General features: G+C 21.4%; 5 protein-coding genes and 1 non-coding gene across 6 annotated transcripts in view; 3 read left to right on the top strand and 3 right to left on the bottom strand.

Annotated features, from left to right (window-relative positions):
- Positions 1 to 1,545: 1,545 nt before the first annotated feature.
- Positions 1,546 to 1,618, bottom strand: tRNA-Lys-UUU-7. The gene has a single exon. It is a non-coding gene; the product is annotated as a tRNA-Lys (tRNA).
- Positions 1,619 to 1,954: 336 nt separating this feature from the next.
- Positions 1,955 to 2,515, top strand: DDB_G0276495 (hypothetical protein; the record flags this gene model as incomplete). The annotated part of the gene is made up of 1 exon (XM_638017.1): positions 1,955 to 2,515. The coding sequence occupies one exon, from the start codon at positions 1,955 to 1,957 to the stop codon at positions 2,513 to 2,515; it is 561 nt and encodes a 186-aa protein (XP_643109.1).
- Positions 2,516 to 4,144: 1,629 nt separating this feature from the next.
- DDB_G0276497 (hypothetical protein) lies at positions 4,145 to 4,335 on the bottom strand (the record flags this gene model as incomplete). The annotated part of the gene is made up of 2 exons (XM_638018.1): positions 4,145 to 4,167; positions 4,203 to 4,335. The coding sequence occupies 2 exons, from the start codon at positions 4,333 to 4,335 to the stop codon at positions 4,145 to 4,147; spliced, it is 156 nt and encodes a 51-aa protein (XP_643110.1).
- Positions 4,336 to 5,674: 1,339 nt separating this feature from the next.
- Positions 5,675 to 8,718, top strand: DDB_G0276549 (RapGAP/RanGAP domain-containing protein; the record flags this gene model as incomplete). Its single annotated transcript, XM_638019.1, has 4 exons — positions 5,675 to 5,800; positions 6,034 to 6,296; positions 6,447 to 8,347; positions 8,441 to 8,718. 4 exons carry the CDS (start codon positions 5,675 to 5,677, stop codon positions 8,716 to 8,718), a joined length of 2,568 nt encoding a protein of 855 aa, XP_643111.1.
- A 592-nt stretch (positions 8,719 to 9,310) lies between these two features.
- DDB_G0276419 (thioesterase superfamily protein) lies at positions 9,311 to 9,805 on the bottom strand (the record flags this gene model as incomplete). Its single annotated transcript, XM_638020.1, has 1 exon — positions 9,311 to 9,805. One exon carries the CDS (start codon positions 9,803 to 9,805, stop codon positions 9,311 to 9,313), a length of 495 nt encoding a protein of 164 aa, XP_643112.1.
- A 624-nt stretch (positions 9,806 to 10,429) lies between these two features.
- DDB_G0276551 (hypothetical protein) overlaps positions 10,430 to 12,096 on the top strand; it is a gene marked incomplete at both ends in the record, with an annotated part of 2,343 nt that continues 676 nt past the window's right edge. The window contains 2 exons of the mRNA XM_638021.1: positions 10,430 to 10,439; positions 10,533 to 12,096. The exon at positions 10,533 to 12,096 is cut by the window's right edge and continues 676 nt beyond it. Coding sequence (XP_643113.1) covers positions 10,430 to 10,439; positions 10,533 to 12,096 — 1,574 coding nt within the window. The remainder of the gene's footprint in view (positions 10,440 to 10,532) is intronic.

Consider the following 12,096-nt stretch of genomic DNA (forward strand, 5'->3'; position numbering starts at 1 on the left):
TAATAAAATAATTATAGTTAGAGGTTTTAAATAAAAAATAAAATAGAATTAAATAAAAAATATTATTTTTAAAAATAAGCTTTTTAATTTTAAAAAAAAAAATTTTTAAGTTTGTATTAAATAAAATCGAAATTTTAAATTCAATGTTTTCCACCATTTTTAAAATTATTATTTTTTATTTGGTATATTAAAACAATAAATAACTGATTTTTTATACTCTTTTATTAAGTTTATAATTTAAAGTTTATTCATTTCTACCTTAAAAATTAAATTTCTTTAAAATTCTTTTTATTTTTTGCAAAAAAAGTAATAATTAATATTGAAACCTAGAACATTGACAAAAAAAAATAATTAAAAGGATTAATGAAAATTAAATCAAATTTATAGTTATCTTGAAGCATCTATACGAAATACATTAGATATTTGCACGTGGCCTATTGTTTTGTTATTGTCTTTTTCTTTTTTTTTTTTTTTTTTGATTAAAATGAAATAAATAAATAATGAAATTGGGTAATAAAATGAGGAAAATGAAATAACTTAATTTATATTTTCACAATAATTATTTTTTGTTAAAAAAAAAAATTAATTAATTAAATCAATTAACTTATATATATATTTATATATAAATATATTATGATTTCAAGTATGTACATTTTTTATAAATTATTTAATATTCTTTAAATATTAATTTTATTTTACCATAGACTCTTTAATAATTATGGCTAATAATAACCCAATTTCTCCCAAATCAATTTTGGTTTCATGTAAAGATGAAAATAATTTTAACACTAATAATTTTTTTTCTATTGAACAAATAACGTTGTTTAGTAGAACAAGAATATTTTTTTCAAGACCTAATTTCTTTTCTTTCTAAAAAAAAAAAAAAAAAAAAAAAAAGGTTAGAAATTCTAACCCACTAATATCAAGAATAAAAAAAATATATTTATGTATACAAAAATTTGATTTATTTTTTTTTTAATATTTTTTTTATATATTTTTTTTTTTTAATTATTAGGTTATACCTTTTGATTAGTGAATTACTGGTTTTTATAGTGGTCGGTTGGTTTTTGGTTTTGAATGTTTATGGGAGGTTTGATTGGTTTTCAGTTTTACTTTTTTTTGGGTTATTATTTGATTTTTTTTTTTCAAATGTTGTGGTTTGATTAGTTTGTTTGGTTGATGTGGGGTGATAATTGAAAACTGACCCTATGATTTTTTTGCTTTTTAGTTGATAGGGGTGAATGATGCTCTTTTTAGGGTGAGATGTGGGGTCATATTAATTCATTACTTTGACCAAGTTTCAATTTTTTTTTTTTTAAAAATAAAGAAAAAAAAATAAATCAAATAAAAAAAACTGTAATTATTTAGGTAAATTAGTCAAAGAAGACTGTTTTTGGAAGTTCTGATTCTACAATCCAAGCTTAATGTAAATTTTCTTATTTAATTACAATTTGTAAAATTAAATTAAGAATTTTCGTTATATTTTAATAAAGAGCCAGTTGGGGATTCGAACCTTTGATCCACTTGTCATGATCTAAAAAATTTCGCCCAAAGGGGGGCTCGAACCCCCGACCACAAGGTTAAAAGCCTTGCGCTCTACCGACTGAGCTATCTGGGCTTTTTTGAAAATTTCATCTTTAGTACAAAATAAGGTAGATTTAATAAGTGGGAAGAGGAACTCAAAAACAACAACAACAACAAAACAACAACAACAAAACAAAATCAACTACAACTACACTGGCAATGCGAGCAAGCATGGACCCAATTAAAAACTCCACAAAATAAACAAACACACTACGAACACCTCCCAAAATTAAAAAAAATATACGAGGATATGATGACAACCCAATCTCCAGAACACAACAAATTCATACCAACTCCTGGCCAAAAAGAAATAATGACCAAAATTAATAGCAAACACCTTCTATTTAAAGAAATCAAAAAAATAATAAACATGAAAGGTAGAGATCTATTATGGAGATACACACTGAAAGCACTACCAAAAATATACAACATGCCATGCCAACAGTGTGGGGAAGATGAGACTTCAGAACATATATTCTTCAACTGCAAAGCCCACATCAAAAACACACAAGAAATCTTCAACTACACCCTAACTAAGTGTGGACACACCACTCACACCTGGAATGTGAAGATTTTAAACCATCTACAAATCGCACTAGTAGCCAATTTAATAGCTATTATATTCGAAAAAATCTGGCACAAAAGAAATAAACTCATTCACGATGAAAAAGAAATAATAATTCACAGACAACAAGTCATACGTGAACTAATTAAAACACAAAGAGCTGCATGGGACAGGACACAAGCGGTTATAAACAAAACATTAAGAATCAAATCAAAGCAACGGCCAGAAGAACAAAATAAATTAGACTCACTAATCTCGCTAAAGCTATTACAATTTAGCAGACAATGGAACTCACCTCTTCACGCAATAGAACTTCCTAAACATCTCAAAAAATACAATAATTCACTCAGTACCTTCTCTAAATAAAAAAAAAAAAAAAAAAAAAAAAAAAAAAAAAAAAAAAAAAAAAAAAAAAAACCTGGGAACCCAAGTTAATCAGAAAATTTCCAGATTTTTAACTTTTTAAAGAAAAATACAAAAAATAGAAAGAAAATAAAATGAAAATCACAAACAACACCACAAATATTAAGCAACACAAATGCCTACAAAAAATAAGCGAAATTGTGGATAAAACTCAATTAAAAAAAAAACAATTCAAATACGTCATAAACATCAATCACGAACCAGACGATAAAATAAAAAAAGATTTAGAAAAAAGTTTGGACAAAAAAGATGTTTTAATCAAAAGTAATAATAGAAGTTGCTTAATATTAAAATTAAATCTACCTTATTTTGTATAGAAACAAAAAAAAAAAAAAAAAAAAAAAAAAAAAAAAAAAAAGGTAAACCAACCCCTCTTTTAGAGACCCTGTAAAAAAAAAAATAAAATAAAATGAGATCTAGCATCTCAAGGAGAAGCAAATAATAATTGCGTTATCCAATTCAAAAAAAAAAAAGTTGATTTAATTTTATGAAAAAACCTAAAGTATTATTAAAAATTGTTTAATCCGTTATTCCATTCAAAAAAAAAAATTAAAAATTGTTTAAAATAAATTCTAAAAAAAACCTCCACTAACCTTCTAATTTTAGGCCATGTAAAAATCCAATAAATAAGATGATTTTTTTTGAATAGGATGAAGAAATTGATATAAATTAAATGAGAACAAGTATCTTAAGTAGAAGCAAACTGCTTTTGCGATATCTAATTCAAAAAAAGTTGAAAACTTAATTCTAAAGGGATAAAAGGTATATCTATTTGAATAGTTTAAGGTGTAAAAAATCACTTTTCGAAATAATATTAAAATTAATTTTATTTATTTATTATTTAAATTTTATATTAAATTTTGGAGTATATAAACAATAGTATATTCTATTTGAAGACTTATTTAATAAATGAAAAAGAAGGAAGTACCTGTAATTAGGTAATGGATGATCTATATAATAGGTTTTTCTTTTCTTTTCTTTGCATTTACTAAAATTGGTATAATTGTTATATTTCTGTAGAATCTTGGAGATAATTGATGATTGTAATAAATATTATCAAAATTACATTTTTTTTTTCATTATCCAGAATTTTTTAGAATATATTATTAAATAACCCTTTGAAATGAGGTATATATATTTTTTCATTTTCATAATCTTGATTATTATTATTACAATTATTATTTATTATTATTATCATTTTAGGTTGTTGTTATTTTATTTATGTTGTTGAAGTTGGTTTTTTTTTTTTAAAAAAAAAAAAAAAAAAAAAAAAAAAAAAAAAAAAAAAAAAGCTAATCCATCGAAAATAATTTAAAACCGGTCCAAATTAGAGTTGGAACAAGAAAAATGAAAATTGTAATAAATTCACTATTTAAATTTTTTTTGAAAATAAAATGTTCAGAACCATGATAACAACAACCAATAATATTTAAAACAAAAGTAATTTGTACCATTGGTTTTAAATGTGTGTTATATGAAGTTAAGACTGTAATGTAAGATCCAAAAATAACCCAATATAATAAAATTCTTTTATAAAGACTTTGAGCTGGAAAAAAAAAAAAAAAAAAAAAATTAGTTGATTTTTTTATATGTTACTTTTTTAGGAAAAAAAAAAAAAAAAATCACATACCCTCTTTTTCACCATTAAAATGAATTTTATGGATCAAGTAATCATTCCTAAAGAAAATCATGATGAACAACATAAATCTGCAAATTCCAGATAAAAATAAATAATAAGAGTAATAATCTATTTCTGGCTCCATTTTATTAATTCTTATTACAAATTTTTAATAAACAAAAAATAAAAATTAAAAAAAAAAAAAAAGGAAAAAAAAAAATTAAAAAATAAAAATTAAAATAAAAAAAAATAGAATAAAAATTTCGGAGGACATAAATCTTCTTTTTACAAACCTCCACTTTAAATTTTCCATTTATAGATTTTTTCCTCAGATTATACTTTATTTGTTGATGTAAAATTTATTTATTTTTTATTTTTTTATTTTTTATTTTTATTTTTATTTCCAAAAATTATTTTAATTTTTTTTTTTTTTTCAAATTCTAATCGTCCAGATCTCATAAAAAAAAAAATGAAAAAATGCACTGTTTTTTTTGCTTGGCATTAATGAGGAAAAAAAAAAAATAAAAAAAAATAAAAATAAAAAAAAGGAAAAAAAAAAAAACTGAAAAAAAAAATAAAAAAAAATAAAAAATAAAAAATAAAAAAAATAAAAAAGAAAACAAATCCCGATCTCAAATCGTAAAAGATATTTATTATCAGTGATTCTCATTATTTATTATTAGGCAAAACAAATAAAACTAAAAAAAAAGTGAAAAAATTAAAAAAAAAAAAAAAAATACAAACACAAAAAGTGTATGAAAAAGATTTTTTTTTTTTTATTTTTTTTTTTATTAACTTTATTTTTTAAAAAAAAAGACATAACGAAGAATCAAAAGTTTTTTTACTTTTGATTCTTCTATTTTTTATTTTTATTTTTAATTTTTTTTATTTTGTCAAAAAAATAATCTGAAAAAAAAAAAAAAAAAAAAAAAAAAAAAAAAAAAAAAAGAAAAAAAAAAATAAAAAAAGGCTGAAAAAAAAAAAAATAATAGAATCATTCCCACACAAAAACCAAACACACATAAATAGAAATTTTTCTATTTATAACATTCTGTTGTCATTATTATTATTAATAAGTAATAATTAAACTTGTATTTATGTAATTTAAATAATAAAAAAAATCAAAAAAAATAAAATAAAAATAAATATCAAAAAAATAAAATAAAAAAAAAAAATAAAAAAAATAAAAATAAAAAATAAAAATAAAAAAAATCAAAAAATAAAAATTAAAAATAGAAACAAAAAAAAAAAAAAAAATAATAATAATAAACAATAATTTTTACACATATAAAAATATATAGTCTTACAAAAGTAGATAGATAAATAAATAGATTAAGTAAATTTAATATAATAAAATAAAAATATAAAATAAAAATAAAAATAAAAAATAAATATATATAATTTTATATATATATATATATATTTATATATATATTTATATATAAAAAAATAAATATAAAATCTATAAAAGTACACATAAAGAAATGGATAGTTTTCAGTCATTTGGATTATGTGAAAATGCTTTAGAATTTAATTTAGAGGTTGAATTACCAGATCATACATTTAAACAATATCAATTACATTCTAGGTTGACCGTTGATAAAATAAAGGTATTTTAATTTATTTCATCGCATTTTATTCATCTAATTTTTCATATTAAAATTTCACCATAATAATTTTTTTTTTTTTTTTTTTTTTTATATCATAAAAATTTATATCGCCTGACAAACGAAAAATAAAAAATTTTTATGTTTTTACATTTTTATTTTTTTGATCAAAAATAAAAAAATCTGACTAATTTATTTTTTTTATTTATTAATTTATTTATTTATTTATTTTTTAGTCAATTATATTATTAGATCAACCAACACTTAAAAAACATTCACCAAGTGATTATGTAATTTTAGTTGATGGTGAAAAAATAGAAATTGATTTTCAAAGGTTCATAGTGTCACATCCAAGAATTACAGAGATTTTAGAACAAGAACCACAAATAAAAATAAAATTAATTTCAAAACAACAATTATTATTACAATCAAATGCACCACCAGCACCACTTTCACCAAATTCACAAGCAATTTCAAATCAAAAACAACAAGATCAATTGTGTGTGTTTTGTTTTATTATATATTTTTATAATTTTATTATATATTTTTATAATTTTAATTTTAAACTTTATTTCTAATCCATATTATTATTATCAATATTATTATTTTTTATTTTTTATTTTTTATTTTTTATTTTTTATTTTTTTAGAAACATAAATGTAAAAGTAGCAGATTTAAAATTATCATTAGAGAAATCACCAATGGTTAATAGAATAGCAAGTGGTGGAAGACCAATGTTAATTGAACAACATTCACCAACAAAAGGTAAAAAAGATGAAGAGAAAACAACAAAAGATAGATCATTATCAGAGAAATCTACAAATAGTAAATTAAAAGTTGATAGACCTGATAAATTAACAAAATCATCAGATAGTGTATTTTTTAATAATAATGGTAATGGTAATATAACAACAAGTTCACCAACAACTTCAAATTCAACAACCACTACAACAACAACAACCACTACAACTACTACTACAACTACTACAACTTCATCATCATCATCACCAAATGGAACATCACAATCATCACCATCAAATAGTGGATTCTTTTCATTTGGATCACCAAAGATCAAATCATTTTTAGTTAATACATTTGATCAAAAGAGAAGATCACTTTCACATAAACAAAAATCGTCAGATGATTTATCATTTTCATCAATTCATGTTGGTGCAACAATTCGTCCAAAAACTCAAGAATATCAACAACAAGTTTTAAAAGGTGCAATTGAATCTAATCTTTTAAATCCATCACAGAATAACAATAGTAATAATAATAATAGTTCTGGTGCAAATTCAAATACAAGTTCAAGTAGTAGTACAAGTAATAGTAGTAGATCAAGTTTAGAGATGATAATTGATAATAATAATGTTGGTGGTAGTATAAGTAGTGGATTTGTTAAAGATTATAGTTTAATTCAAGTCTCTAAAGGATTTACAATTGAATCACTTAGAAATAACCTAACATTACCATTAATTGTTAGTAGTGGTCAATTAGAATTGAATCCATTGATAACTGATGAAAGTTGGTATTGTAAATATTTTTATGGAAATGAACATTGGAATTATATAGGTGAAGACTCTAAAAATGGTATATTCATAGTTTCAATCTTTAAAGAGAGTGATAGTCAATCCACTGCTTCAACTGCTTCATCTTCCCCTTCACCTTCTTCTTCATCTATAAATCTACATAATAGTAGTGGTGATCAATGTAATAATAGTAATAATAATAATAATAATAATAATAATAATAATAATAATAATAATAATAATAATAATAATAATAATAATAATAATAATAATAATAATAATAATAATAATAATAATAATAATAATAATAATAATAATAATAATAATAATAATAATAATAATAATAATAATAATAATAATAATTCAAATATACCGATTGTTATAACAACAGCAATAACGGAACAACAACAAACAAAAGAAAAGAAATTAAATTTTGTAGTATTAATTAGAACAAAGAATTGTGATATTTTTACAAAGACAAGAATTAAAGGTCAATTTGCATTATTTTTAGGTAATTCAAAACCACCAGTTAAGGATATTGTTCAATCTATAATACCAGATATGTCATGTAAATGGATTAAGTTGGTAAAGAATCAAGAGATTCAAAAGAATTTAAAATCATTTGAAGAGAGACAAAGAGTTAAAAGTTTTAAATTTGGTATATTGTATTGTGCACCTGGCCAAGTTGATGAGGAATCAATGTTTTGTAATCAAAATGGGTCAGAGGGATTTAATCACTTTTTAGAATTTATTGGTGATCGTATACAATTATCTGGTTGGAAAAATTATAGAGGTGGTTTAGACGTTAAACAAGATTCAAATTCAACTGGTACTCATTCAATCTATAAACAATATCATTCCTTTGAAATCATGTTTCACGTTGCAACTTTGTTACCTTTTAATCCATTAGATAAACAACAAGTTGATAAAAAAAGACATCTTGGTAATGATATAGTTTTAATAATTTATAAAGAAGGTGATCAATTATTTGATCCAAAAGTTATGAAATCTGATTTTAATCGTATGTATATATATATATATATAAAAAAAATAATAATAATAATAAAGTATGAAATTTTATTAATATATTTCTTTTATTTTATTTATTTTATAGATGTATTTATTGTAATTTCACCAATAGTTAATGATAAATCAAAAATTAAAAAATATAAAATTTCAATAGTTTATAAAGATGGTGTTGAAAGTTCAACACCATATTTAGTGAACCCTTCGATTTGGGAAGAATCATCAGAGTTTAGAGAATTTTTATTAAGTAAATTAATTAATTCTGAATGTTCTTCTTATGAAGCTCCAAGTTTTAAAATTAAAATTCAAAGAACAAGAGTAGCTTTATTAAAAGATATGAATACAACTTATTTAAATCCGGAATAAATAAGATTATAATAAATAATAAATAATAAATAATAATAATTAATAATAATATGATATAGTATAATAATTAAAATTTTTAAAAAAAAAAAAAAGAAAAAAAAAGAAATAATTAAATAATATATATTTGAATACATATGTACATTCAAATATAAATAAATATAAATAGTTTAATTTAAAAATGAAAAAAAAAAAAAAAAAAAAAAAAAACAAATTAAACTCATCATTTTTAGTTTCGTGGATTAGTTTTTTTTTTTTTTAAATTTACATAACAATGAAATAAAACATTTTTGTGACGCAATGTTTGGAAACATCCAATTCCCAACACCATGATTGGTTTAAATTTTGTTTTAATTTTATTTTTATTAGAAATTTTTAAATAATTTTATAGTTTTTTTTTTTTTTTTTTTTTTTTTTTTTTTTTTTGAGAATTTTAGAATGACTGAATCCAAGGATACCAATACCACCATCGTTTCAAATAGGTGGTTTTATCATTATTAAATTTTTTTTTTTTTTTTTTGTATTTTATAAAGGTTTCGTGGAATTATATTTTAATACAAACTATTATTATTATTTGAATAGAATTTTGGATTGGTTAAAGTTTTGAATAAAATTTTGGTGGTACTTTATAAATGATTTGAGCTGTTGAGATTAAAGAGGAATCATCAGCTTTTTCAATTGTAACTTTAGTGAAACATAAAGTTTTTGTTAATTTTTCAACTTGAGCTTTAATAATAATTTTATCACCAATTGTTGCACCAGTGATATAATTTATATTCATATTTACTGTAACACCAAAAGTTAATTCCTTTTGATTCTCTTGTGTACATAAATAAGAAAATGCTCCAATTCCATCCATTAAAGTTGCCGATGCACCACCATGTAATCCATCTAGTGTATTTGTATGTTCTTTAGCTACTGTTACTTCAAATTCAATGAAACCATACCCAATTTTATTCAATTTTAATAATTTTAACAAATTTACACTAAATCCTTTATGGTCTAACACTCCTTTGAATGCATTATGAATCTTTTCATTTAATGTATCACTGATTTTATTAATATTATTATTATCGTTATTGCCAGTCATTTCTCATACAAAAAAAAAAAAAAAAAAAAAAAAAATGAAATGAAATGTCGTTTTTAGAGAAAAAAAAAAAAAAAAAAAAACCTAAAATAAAATTAATGAAAATTAAACCACAAAAAAAAAAAAACAATGTAAATATAAAAAAAAAAATAAAAAATAAACTATCAGGTAGTACAAAGAAAGTATTAGTTGGTCCTTAAAAAAAAAAAAATTTATTGGGAACCGCAAAAGAATAAAAAAAACAGCAAAAGAATAAAAAAACAAATTATTAATAAATATTAAATCCAAATCAATTTAGATCGAGATTAATTACTTAATAAAAAAAAAAAAAATTTTAAAAATATAATTCAATTTGTACACCCCTATATATGGAATTTCATTTCAATCTGGTATTTCCAGCTTAATTCTAAAAAAAAAAAAAAACAAAATTATTTGAAAATTGAAAGCCCTCATTATTTTGGGAAATTTGTTTTTTTTTTTTTTTCTTTTTTTATAGTGACTATTTTTTTTTTTTTTTTATTTTTTAAATTTCACAACCAACTCACAAAAAAAAAAATTATACATCCTTTATTTTAACCCATCATCACCATTATTTTAAAAAAAAAAAAAAAAAAAAAAAAAAAGAAAATGTTTTTAGGTAATTATTATTTAAATATTTTCAAGATATTACTTTATGACCAAAATTAATTTTATTTTTATTTTTCTTATTCAAATAAAAAAAAAAAAAAAGAAAAAGAAAAAGAAAAAGAGAGTTTAAGTGATTCCTCATTTGAAACTATGAATAAAGAAGTAGACAATGAAAATATAGAAAATATTAAAAAAGAAGAAAATGAAAAAGAGAATAATAATAATAATAGTAATAATGAAAATTATGAAGATGAGAATAATGAAGATAATGATGATAATAATAATGATGAAGATAATGATAATAATGATGATGATGATATAAATATATTATTAATTGGACCAAGTGGAAGTGGTAAATCACTTTTAATTAATTCAATTATAACCTATATGAGATATGATAGTTTAGAAGGTGCATTGATAGAATCTTCAAATGCATCATTAGCAACAATACCCACAATAGTATCAATGAGTGATAGTGATGATAATCAATTTAATATTAAAATTGGTACAATTGAAGATTCAGAAGAGGAAAAAAGAATTGTACAATGTAAATCAGTTACAAAAAAGACAAAAAAGTATAGAATTAAAAATTCATCAATTCAAGGTAGTAAAACACTATGTTTTATCGACACACCAGGTGTATTAGATAGCGAAGGTATTAGAAAGGATGAAGAGAATTTCCATCATATACTAAACGAGATTTCAAAACTTAAACAATTGCATGCAGTTTGTATCATTATGAAACCAAATGAAAATAGAGCTAGCCAAGTATTCAAATTTTGTATCAATGAATTATTATGCCATTTACATGTGTCTGCTAAAGATAATATATTCTTTTGTCTCTCATCAACTAGATCCATTCATTATAGAGCTGGTGGTAGTGAGACAAAGAAACTCTTGGCATTGCAATTGGCAAATCTTAAAGAAACACGTAATATTCATATTGAACTAGAGAAAAGAACCTACTGTTTTGATAATGAATCTTTTAATTATTTAGTTTGTAAAAAGAATGGTGGTAACTTTTCAGAATTTGAAGAATCACTTTATAATCTAAGTTGGACAACATCAGTACAAGAATTAACAAGACTACTAAAAGATATCATATCTTGTAAACCACATGATATTGAAAAAACATTATCAATTAATTTAGCAAGAACAATGATTAATCAACTAATTCAACCAATTACAATTTGTGTTTTTAATATTAATGAAAACTTAAAAGCAATCAATGAAAAGAAAATTGAAATTGAAAATTTAAATCCAGATTTAGAAATTGATCAATTGAAAAAGAGATTATATACACCATTTGTAAATATAAAATCATTAGAACTCGATAAAAGGGCAACCATTTGTACAAATTTAAAATGTATTTCGACAACTGAAAAATTAGTTACAACAAAAGATGGCCAAATTAAAAAACTTGGTTATTGTTGTAATACTTGTAATGCTTCAAGTGGAAAGAGTGTATACTCTTGTAAATCAATTGGGTTATTAGGATTTTGTAAAGTTTGTTCATGTTATTTCACTAAACATATTAATATTGATACTATTGAAATTAGAGAAGAAATTCAATTACCTTTATTTAATGATGATGATGATGATGGCGGTGGTGATTCAAATGAAGAAGGAATAAAATTATCAATTAAATCAAAAGAAGAACAATCAAG

This window comes from Dictyostelium discoideum (genome assembly GCF_000004695.1).
Source record: "Dictyostelium discoideum AX4 chromosome 2 chromosome, whole genome shotgun sequence".
Taxonomy (NCBI): Eukaryota; Evosea; class Eumycetozoa; order Dictyosteliales; family Dictyosteliaceae; genus Dictyostelium; species Dictyostelium discoideum.